This window comes from Pseudozyma flocculosa (assembly GCF_000417875.1).
Source record: "Pseudozyma flocculosa PF-1 unplaced genomic scaffold scaffold00003, whole genome shotgun sequence".
NCBI classification, from domain to species: Eukaryota; Fungi; Basidiomycota; class Ustilaginomycetes; order Ustilaginales; family Ustilaginaceae; genus Pseudozyma; species Pseudozyma flocculosa.
In genome coordinates, this window is record NW_006920871.1 from 1 (window position 1) to 10,852 (window position 10,852).

At 65.8% G+C, this 10,852-nt stretch overlaps 2 protein-coding genes across 2 annotated transcripts; both read left to right on the top strand.

Moving 5' to 3' along the window:
* Positions 1 to 1,763: 1,763 nt before the first annotated feature.
* Positions 1,764 to 5,531, top strand: PFL1_01134 (uncharacterized protein; the record flags this gene model as incomplete). Its single annotated transcript, XM_007878639.1, has 1 exon — positions 1,764 to 5,531. One exon carries the CDS (start codon positions 1,764 to 1,766, stop codon positions 5,529 to 5,531), a length of 3,768 nt encoding a protein of 1,255 aa, XP_007876830.1.
* A 3,155-nt stretch (positions 5,532 to 8,686) lies between these two features.
* PFL1_01135 (uncharacterized protein) lies at positions 8,687 to 10,039 on the top strand (the record flags this gene model as incomplete). Its single annotated transcript, XM_007878640.1, has 2 exons — positions 8,687 to 9,025; positions 9,209 to 10,039. The coding sequence occupies 2 exons, from the start codon at positions 8,687 to 8,689 to the stop codon at positions 10,037 to 10,039; spliced, it is 1,170 nt and encodes a 389-aa protein (XP_007876831.1).
* Between the last annotated feature and the right edge of the window lie 813 nt (positions 10,040 to 10,852).

Genomic DNA, 10,852 nt, shown 5'->3' on the forward strand with positions numbered 1-10,852 from the left:
GCAAAGGAGCAGGCTGCGGGCCTCTGCTCGGGCTTGTTCCTCCTTCTTGTGCTTGGCGGCAAGCTTGTACCGTACCTTCCAGTTGTCCTGCTGGCGGACACCAGCCACCAAGTCGCGGCGGGCCGCAGCACCGAACGGCGAACGCGCCCAGTGCCAATCGACGTACTCGCAGCAGTCGACCAGGATGCACTCCTTGTCGACCTCAGTCATCGTCGAGGGGTTGTAGACGTGCGGGCCGAGCGCAACGAGCTCGTCCGTAGGGCAGGAGTAGCGGCTGGACATGGTGCTGGCGGATTGGGGATGGTGGTGGTGGGAAGCAAGCCTGAATGGGCTCCGTCCCCCTCCACAAAGGGCCACGTGGCGGCTTCCGCTTTGCAGGAGCTCAGCCCTGAAAGGGGGGGTAATGTCACAGCCCTGGCCCAATCGGGGCTGAGCGGCGCGGGCCAGCGGAGCAGAGGATTCCGGAGCCGAAGTGAATTCTCTCCGCGCGGCCGCGGAGAGGAATCACCAAGCCGCCAGCAATCCTCTGCGCGCCGGGCGACGTCGGCACGCACCGTGCGGCTCCGCAGTTGCTCCTGCTGGCAGGAGGATGCTTCGGATCCGCACCGAGGGCCAAGGGCTAGGCTTCGGGCACGACGGTGGCGTCCCACCTCGGAGCAACGCCCTGGGATGACAATGGAGGACAATAGGACAATAGAGGCCATTCCTGATTGGTCGAGGCAGGGATGCCTTGACGCCGTAGGTAGACAGTATATAGCCTAGTCCTCCTCCGCTTCCTAACCCTGGATGCCCCTCATCCAGTCTAGTCAATACCAGTCCTCACAGCTTGCTTGTCTTCCATCAACGTGAGAGCCCAAGGCTACCGTTGCCTAGCAATTACGACGCCTATCGACAGATCACCTTGCCAGCTCACTTCCGTAGTCATCCTTGACCGTGGACGCCTGCCAACGGTGCTCACAGTCGCCCTCGGTATCAACCTGCCGTTCCCGGACCTTGCTCGCGCCTCTGACAGGAGCACCAAAGCAATTGCCCTCCGACGCGCAGAGACTTCTCCGCCCCTCGGATACTCCTCTGCGCACTTGCCAGGTCGACCGTTACACTTGACAGATGGAACTTCAAAGGTGTTTGAAGTCTGCGAGATGTAGGTACAGCTTATATCATGTGTGTGTTCCCTTTCAGTGCTTAAAGTTGGGCAGCAGCCAAAGCTACCTCTTTGCACGTGTTATATTTGAAATTCTGTGCGCAGAAAGTGTTTCAGATGGATTGAGGATGCCCGCTGAGGTGTCGCGAGTTTTTCGGGCCTCGGGCGTGCGTGAGAAATTCGGGACTCGGGCTGACTGCCACACTCGCCCGACTTTGGGCGCGGCGGCGGCGGCGTTTCTTCCAAAAAAAAGGCGCAGAAGTGGCGGGCGGGCGAGTGGGGTGAGAGCGGCCGCCGCTGACTGACTGCCGTCGCTCGCTCGCCTTTGCCTCTTCTCTTCGACCCATCAACCACATCCCTCTCTCCCTCAGCGCCTCGGCCACCGCTTCGACTTCCTTCTCTTAGCGTCCCTGATATAGGCCTCTTCATGCTGTGAATGCCGCTGTCAACACACTCGCGACACTAGATCCCGCCGCTCACAGCCCGCAGCTCGCCGCTCGCCGCCGCTACCGTCTTCACCTCGTCGGATCCCCCTCACTCGACCCATCCCGGTATCCACGACTCGCGCACGCAGTATCGGCCGACAGGAGAGAGCAGCGACGGCGGCCTCGAGGATCCGTTAATGCTTCGCAGAGCGTCTTGCTGCCTGCAGAGAAGCGCTACTCGGTTCTACGTCGGTCAAGCCGGCCCTGCCCGCCCTGCCAACGACGCTCTCGCTGCCGCCGCCCCTACTGCTCCCGGCGCGACCGCTCGCTCGTCCAGATGCATTTGCCAGCCTTCAGGACCGCAATCTGATGCCCGCGTCGGCTATCAGGGCGGGCTCGATCCTGCCCGCGCTGCGTCGCTGTCGCCGCGGGGGTCCCTCGGGCAGCGATTTGGACATGCGCTTCTCCCACGACTTTCCCTGCGGCCGCCGCACGGCCGCCACCGTCCTTGCCGGTCGATTTCGTCGATCTCATCACCGCGAAGCACCGAAGCCGCCGACGATCTCTCCAACTCCTTCTTCTCTTCGGTGAGGCCGGAAGGCGCTGCCTCCAGCAACGGCAGACACCAGCGGGACTCCTCATTCTCCACGCTTACCCACGGCCAGGCTCAACGCCAGCATCGGCACGTCGATCCTACCCGCCGCTTCGTGCCCGAGGTCATCGACCCCTCGCCGACCTACCTCGGCACCGAGTACGACGGCCTCTGCCGGGCGCTGCGCGATCGGGACCTCGAGCTCAGCCTCGACGCCTTCGACCGCCTGCGCAACTCTTCGTCGACTGCGGTTCGGATCCCGCGCGACATCGTCATCCCGCTCTCGACCCTGATCGCACAGCAGCCCGGCATCAGTGGGCCCCTGGACTTTGACGATGCTTGTGCCAGGCTGCTGGACACGACCGCGGCGGCGCAGGCCCAGCACTCGTACGACCTCGACGACTTTGCGCAGCGGACGCTCTTCCGCTCACAGGCCGACTGCCTCTTCCGTCTGCTCCATTTCCTGCTCATCAAGGCCGAGCGCGCGGTCGCCTCCGACGAGGCAATTTCCCCGCGGACCAGGCGAGGGTTGCTCAAGAGCCTGAGGGAAGGCGTCGGCCGCCTCGACGACCATCTTTCCGGCCAGATGGAAGGCCAGGTCGACGCTTCGGATGCGGCGCTGACGACGCAACAGCTGGAGGCCGAGATCGAGCTCCGCGAGCGACTCGCGCTGTGCGCCGTCCGCCTGGGCAACGCTCGCATAGCAGCCGCCCAGCTCACCACGCTGGCGAAGCGTGCGCAGTCGTCGGAACACCCCGCCTACCTCGACTCGGCGACGTTTGAAGAGGTCCTGCAGGCCAGCGCTCAGCTGGTGTCGGCGGGCGTGCACCGGGCCAAGGCGTACCTGCCCTCGCCCGTCGACGACCGAGCTGCCGTACCGGTCAAGGAAGACGTCGTGCCGCTGCTCGAGGCCCTACGCGCCACGCTGGCCGCCGACGTGGCCCCGTCCAAGCTCGTCCTGCACCAAGCGCTCGACGTGCTGGATTCCCCAACGCTGCGCTACCTTTTGCCGTTCGGACCCGCCGACGCGGCCTCGACCAGCCCCTCGCCGTTGACATCGGCGTCGGTCGCGGCGACCCAGGCTGCGGAGCGATTCGTGCCTCGGTGGCATCCATGGGACAACGACGCCGACGGCCCGGCCCTTCCCTCTGAACTGGTCAACTCGTTCGCAGACATGGTCGCGCTCGTTCTCGTCGAGCGCAAGGACATCGCACCGGCGCTCCACATCATCGAGACTCGCGCATCGCCATCGTCGCCGTCTTCGCCGTCTTCGCCGTCGTCGTCGTCGTCGTCGTCCGCCCTCGGCCAGGATCGTGATGCCTCTGACGATCAATCGACGGCGTCGATCGCCGATCCCCTGGCGGACGCGCCCGACCAGGATCTGTTCGTCACGACGGCCAGTGTGCTCTCCAAGCGCATCCAAGAGATTGGTGGCCCCGACGCGGAGCTGGATCGAAGCACGTACCGCGCCGTCGTCAACGACGTCCGCGTCGTGATGCGCGTCTACTCGTCGGCGTGCCGCGCCGACATCGATCGCGACGCCTTTGCTGCGATCCACGTCGAGGTCATCCGGGCGCTCTCGGTGTTGATGCGGATCGGCCTGGTGCGCATCGGCAATTCGGAGGCCGACGGGCGGCGGCGCGACCATACCCGCGCTCACCTTGCCGACAAGAACGAGCGGGCCGGGTCTCGCGACCTGCTGCGGAGCTATCTACGCCGCCTCACCACGGCCATCCTCTCGCGCGATCCGACGCTGCGCGGTGGCAGCCTCGACCTGGGCTCCCACGCCTCGCTCCTCGGAATGCACATGAAGGTGCGCGACTACAGTTTCTCGAAGCGCCTCTACCAGCTCTTCCGGGTGCGCGATCCGATGCGCGACCTGTGGTCCCGCGGCCGGGGCTCAGGTTCGCTGCCCGAGCTCGCGCTCGACGGCATCTCGGCGCCGGATCGCTCCAGCTTTGGCTGGTTCTTTATCGAATCGCTCGGCGCCTCGCCGCGGCCGCACTTTGCCACTCGCCTCTACCTCGACTGGGTGGGCAGCGGCAACAATCTGAGCTCCAACCTCGTCGGCCTGTACGTCGAGGCGCTGCTCAGAGCCGGCCTCAACGCCGTCGCCGAACGCCTGCTGCGCGACCTCCACGAACAGCGCGCCGTGATCCCGGCGTTCCTTGCGCGCCTCTTCGTCGACAAGTTTGCCGAGGCCGGGTATCCGGAGCAGGCCGTCGAAATGGCTCTGGCCCTTACGAAAGCGTGGAAGGAACAGCTCGAGCCCCGGCCCTCGGGTGCGGAAGGCTCGGCCGAGGTGCCGCTGCTGGCGCCGTCCAACGACGCGCTGGTGCCTGTTCTCGAGATCTACAGCATCGCGCTGGACAAGGCAAGCCGAGCACGCTTCGGATGGACGCCGGAGCGAAGGGCGAGCCTTTTCAAGCTCTTTGACGAGTTCCGGCTGGGCCTGGGTCATTTTTTCAGACACGGTCGCAGCGCCCAGCCATCGCAGTCGTCCGGTACCGGCAGCGGCAGCGGCAGCGCCGACGCTCCGGACGTCATCTCGATCCGCTACGTCCGCGATGCGTACAACGCCGCGATCCGGGTCCACCTCGAGCATCACGGCGACGTGCTCGACTCGTCGGACCCGTTCGAGGCGCTGCCCATCCACCTCGACCACGCGCGCAGGATCGAGAGCCAGACTACGGCGCTCGACGTGGCGCGGCAGCAGATCCGCCGGCTGGCCGACGAGATGAAGGAGATGGGCGTCGAGTTTGACAGCTGGACGTGGGGGATGCTGGTGCTGGCCGAGCTCGCCACCATCGACGGGCGGCGTTCGGGCAAGGCGCAGCTGCTGCGGGCCGTGCGGCTGTTTGAGCAGAGCACGACGGCCAGCTACCTCGCCGACGGCGCCCTGCGAGTCGACGCCGCCGACGCAACAATCTCGAGCACGAGCACGAGCAGCGCGCCCGGCGCAGGTGCATCGACCGCCGCCGCCGACGAAGAGGCGGTGGCACGGCTGCCCTACTTCCCCACACGCAAGCGTCAAGTGGCGGCGGTGCGCAAGGACGTGCTCGTGCGGTCCGAGGTGGCGGGCCGGCTGATTGTCTGGCTGGCGCGCGAGGGGCAGTTAACGCTGGCGCACAGCGTCTACCGGATCTGGAAAGGGCGGCAGGCTGCGCTGTCTAGCAAAAAGGTGTGGGACTGGGGCGTCGAGGGCGCGCGGATCTTTCTCCTGGCCGCCGAGGGGCGAGGCGGTGACGGCGACGAGTGGAAGCGCGAGCTTGCCAAGCTCGTCGAGAGGGGCTACTCGCCCAAGCCTCACTTTGTCAGGCGGCTCGACGCCCTCGACCAGGCCCGCCGCAGTGCAAAGGACCGGCAGCCGTAGCCGGCGGTCGCGGGGGGCGATAACATCGTCGTCGCACCATCATTATTCGCAGTTGTCACGGCTAGATAGAGACTCGGCTGCGGCGATGCGGGCGAGTGGCGCAACGACCGCATTGGGTCAGAGTGGACGAGGACCAGGAAGAAGGGGCGGAAAGTCTACGCAATCGCAAAAGCAACGGTCCGTTCGCATGGCCATAATAGCAGCTCGACATCGACACCGCCCGCCGATCTTGGCTTTCGGACGAAGCTCGACGGCGCGCTGCTCTCGTCTGACCAGCATCCTCCATGCATGGCGTTTGTGAGATGGCAGGCTTTTGCTCTCGCCGCTGCGGTCACTCGACTCCGGCATCGAGCCATCACGCACGCCTACGCCTACGCCTACTGGCTGTTGTCGGCGAGCAGAGGCGATGTGGGTGCAAGCACTGCTGGCCTGGACCGCTGAATCGGGCCTGCCCGTGGTCAATCTTGGCCCGGCGCGCCATGCCGCGCCCAGCTCAGCCCGGGGCGTACGAGGGTGCCACTCCTTGGCTCGCTGCTCTGCTTGCCGCTTGCCGCTTGCTCCTTGCTCCTTGCTTGTAGGCCGGATCGACCCGGGGCGCGCCGGGCTGCAACGCCGCAGGTGCTTTAGCCGCCAGCCTTGACTTGACTCCAGGGCGCTCACTCGCGGACGTGCCGACGGCATCGTCGCGGGACATCGCTCAGTGCTCCGCGACAACGGTGCGTAGAGGCAGCGCACGCTCCTCGCTCGGGACCGGCGACTGGCCGGCCTCGCTTCTCTGTCAGCGTGCGTAGCAGGCTAGCTCGAGGTCTCCTCTCGCCGGATCGAGCAAGCGGACAAGCAAGCTTGGCCAGCTCGCTGCCTGCCGACGGAGAGTCAACCTTAATGCCACCCTGCCTGCCTGTTGCCTCTCTCGCGGCGCAGCTCAAGCTCACGCTCTGGAGGGGCGCCAGGCGAGCACTTATGGCCCAGTCGGCGCTAGCCCGCCTTGAGTCGTTGGCTTTCGTCGGCCGATGCGATGCGATGCGATGCAGCGCAGCTTCGCTCTCTCCTCGCTGGCCACGAGCGGGCTCGTCAAGCCCGGCGGAGTGCCGGGAGCTGTGCGTGCAGGACAAGCTCAGCGCGGACGTCTCCGGAAATGCGAGGTGAGCGCGGAGCCCGTTCGAGAGAGCGACCGCCTACCTGCCACCTCAGAGACGCGCCGCAATTGACCACGCCCGTTTGCTCGACTGCTGCAACCTGGAAAGCCCTTCGCGGGCGCAGCTAGCCCGGCAGGGAGCCGCAAACAAGCAAGCACGTACGCAAGCCAGTAGGCAGGCGATGGTGAGGGGCGTAGTCACCCACGGGGCACCCAAGCGGCGACTCTGGATGGGAAGCAGGCAAGCGGAACGCTCGTGGGCAAGGCCGCGTCGAGGCCGGGATCCCGAGCCCGACGCGCGGATGTTGCGTCTTTTTTAAACGCGCAAAAAAGCGGGTTGCGCCGAAATCCCTGCTTGATTCGGCCTCCTCTGAACTCTGCGATGGTCAGGAGGCAGCCAGGCAGGCACGGCTGTTGCATCGCTGCCTGCTGATGAGATCGAGGCCCGTTGACCGTCGTCCGTGGGAATACCACCGCGTCCGCCACGCAGGCAAGCCAGGCCCTCGCAGCTCTCGCTTTCGACGCCTCGGATCGCCACCCGTCGACCCGCTCCTGTCGTCGTGTCGCTATGCGGCAGCGCCGCCGGTCCCCATCGTGAGCGTTGATCTGGCGGGGGGCAGAACACATAAAGGCGTCTCCTCCCTCTGTCTTGAGCAGCCCCCCCTGTACGAAAGACAGAACCGCCTCCACCGATCCCGACCTTTGCCCCTGCTCTCTTCTCTATGGGCACAAGGACGCTCACTCGCCCACCTGACCTCGATGCGGATGGAGTCAGCGTCGTCGACTCGCTGGGCCGGCACAATGGCGCGGCGATCCAGCTCTCTCGTTGGGTGGGCTGGCGAGATGCCCGCGCCTGGCCGGTCAATGGGCCGCCGGAAGACGGATGGCTCGTCTCTGCCTACTGCCTCAGCCATTCGGTCGCAGAGTCCGGCGGTGCGCACGCGCCCCTGACGAACGCAACGAAGGTACGCGCGGCGAGCCCACCATCTTTAGCGGCGCTTCAATCCTCCTCAGGCCTGCCTTTGCTGGCCGTGAAGCCGGTCGATGCTTATCAGACAAGCGTTTGCGCCACTGTGCTTGGCGCTTCGCCCCGACCGCTCTCCGAGGCCCCCCCGAACCTAATTTCGTTCCCCAGGTCACTCGCCGCCCGCCCACAGCAGGCTCGCGCATGTCGACAAGCAGGTCCTTGGCGACCTAGCCTGTCCTAGCCTCTTTTCGGACGCACCGGCCGGAGAGAAGGGGACGCGGCCAGCCAAGGCACTGGAACGGCGCAGATCGCCCCTGGTGGCGACGACGGGGGCCTCGCGGCACAGCCAATAACGTGCGGCCCACGAGCCCGAGAATGACGACGGGCAACGTTCCTGGCCACTGACCCAATGCGGTGGTTGATCCGCGTTGCCCTACCACCCCGGCCCCCATCGGCAGCGACACAAAAGAGGCGAAGGCGAGGAACAAGCAAGATGCACGTCGCGACCGTACAGACCAACGCAACGGACGACAGCGGACAACAGACACAGCAGGTAGACAGAGATCGGGGTCCCGCTGACCCTGCCCACACCCCACCTTGCTTTGCCCCGCTCTCCTTCTCTCTCTGCCTCTTTTTGCCTCCCGACCTGTCGTCTCCCCGAGCTTAGCCTGCAGGCTCAGAGCGTCTTTGCCGGGCGCGTGGGCAGAGCAGCCTGCCAAAGCTGCCCATAGGGTCCTCGCAGCGATGCTCGAGAGCGTGCGCGCCAGGTCGCAGACAGAGGCTAGGTCACTCCTCCACCACCGCCGCCCGGTCGGATCTACAAAATGGCGGGCAGCGAGCTCGGACGGCGCCGAACATCGCACCCGCCTGTCCCAACCTCCGTTCGCTTCCTCTCGCCGCTGCGACGACTGCCCCGGCCCAAGCATCTGTCCGATCCTCGAGATGCGTCAACGTCAGTCTCCATGCCAAGCCGGCGCTATTCGCATCGCGCCAGTACCAGCAGCGTCGACAACAGCTCCACCATCCTCGTTATCAGGCAAACCGCCACCATCGATGCTGCTGCAGTCACGGCAGCTGGTGCCGCACCAGTCCCCTCTCAACGAAGCCGCCCTGCTGCCGCAGGCGGGGCGGACACAAAGCTCGCCGTCCCAACGCGGACCGAGCCCGAAGGCGTCGCAGCCTGAGCAGTGCCACGATCGCGCCACGTCGCCGGTACACCCGCAGCTCGACCTCGCCGCGTTGCAGGCCCAAGCCGAGATGCTCGAGATGCAGGCTCGGCTGGCCACTGAGGAGGCGGAGCGCGAGGCCGAGCAGCAGTGCCTCCAGCTCTTCGACCAGAGGGGCGTGCGGGTGACCCACGCGTGCGAGCACTGTCGGCAGAGAAAGGCAAAGGTGCGTTGGCGGGCCGGCCTTGCCGTTCGTTTCGACGCGCTCCAGCGATGCGGACGAATACGAAGGGCTGACGCTGGTAATTGTTGCCACCCTTGCTTCCCCACTCACGCCGGAACCCTCCCCCTCCATTGTCCATTGTGACCCCTGCTGGATCCCTCTGCCGACGGACCCCACTTGTGACAGTGCTCGGGCACGCAGCCGTGCAATCGCTGCACGAGGTCGGGTCGACTGTGCCACTTTACCATTGTCGAAAAGAAGCGCAAGGTGACGACCGACGTGCGAGGACGCAACGCGATGTCGTCCGCTCACGCCGGCGGCTACCGCGCACCGTCGTTCGCTGCCCAGACCGCCCTAGCGCGCCGATTTGGGTCGCGATACTCGCCACTCTCCTCCAACGGCTCACCGGACCTGCCGTCGACCATGCCGCGCATGCTGGGCCTGCCCAATGCCTCGGTCATGGAGTACAGCGGATCGCAGCTCATTGAGCGGCTCCATCCAGCCAGCGAGGGCTTGGCGCGCAGCAACAGCATGCCTCTGTCTCCCGCGCCGCCGTCGGACCTTGTCACGGAGCCGCACGCCTGGTCCGATGCCGTCGTCGGCTTCGGTAGCGGCGATGCCCGGCTGCCGCACTTTAGCCTGGCGGTGCCGGACTGGCAGAGCCAGAGCGCGTCGGTTGTAGAGACGAGCGGGAGCCGGTCGGAAGGCCACTACTCTGCTTCTGGCGGCGGCGGCGGCGGAAGCCCCCGTGCAGGCAACGCGAGCTACCTCGACGGCCTCGGTGGCAGCGCTGCACCGCTACCGTCGTTCAGCTTCGACGGCCAACCGCGACCTCTGGCCATGTCCGTCGTCGAGGACGACTGCCGCGCTACTCGCTACGTCTCGCCCGCCTGCGGCGTCGGCGCTGACCATCGAGAGTCGTGGGATGAAGCAGCGGCGAGGGGCGCGACTAAAGGTTCGAGCAGCGGCGCCGCCTTGCTCAATTCGTCAGGCGACGTCGTGGCTCTGTGGCGCTAGCAAGCCCATGAAGGCAACCGACCTACGCTGGGTTCTGCACTTCGCACTTCTGTCTTCCTCTTCAATAGACACATTCGATCTGAAATTTCAGACCCACCGCAGCGGCAGGCAAGCAGTGATGCAGATGGTCGCGACGACCGGCAGTGGGCGAGCTGCGCACAGCACGTGGGATGATGCTTTGGCAAGATTGGACTGGCAGAGGGCAGCGGGACGGTCGTCGTCGTCGTCGTCGCCGCCGTCGTCGCAGAGAGCAAAGACAGAGCAAAAGTCGAGAGCGGAGGGTGGCGGATAGGATGTGCCAGGCATTTCAGCCCACGCCTCCATGGAGAAGTCGAAAGGCGCGGGATAGTTATTAGTCTGCCCCCCCGAAAAGACGAGGGGAGGGTGCTGTGGCCCGCGTTGTCCCATCACAACTGGCATGGGTGTTTGTCCATGGCCCTCGCCGAGGCGGAGGGTAGGAGCCAGAAGGATTCTACTAATTTGCGGGCGGAGGATGAGGAGGGGGGATGAGGGAAGGAGAGGGAAGGTGGCTCAGGCAGGGGCGGGTCGGTGGGCAAGCTAGGGGGAGGGCGATCAAAGAGTTGAGTGCGTGAGGGAGAGGAAGGACAGGATCACAGCCGGGACGAGGCGAGTCGATCGACGACGGTGGCGGACAGCCGATACCATCCGACGGGTCGGAGTCGGCGGGCTGGGATGAAGCTCGGATGCAGTGGAAGGGAACGAAGCAGGCGCTGACTCCCTGGGCGAAGTGGCGGGAATCACACAACCGCGGCGGTGGGAACAGGCTTGCAGGATGAGGATCGATGACGAGGG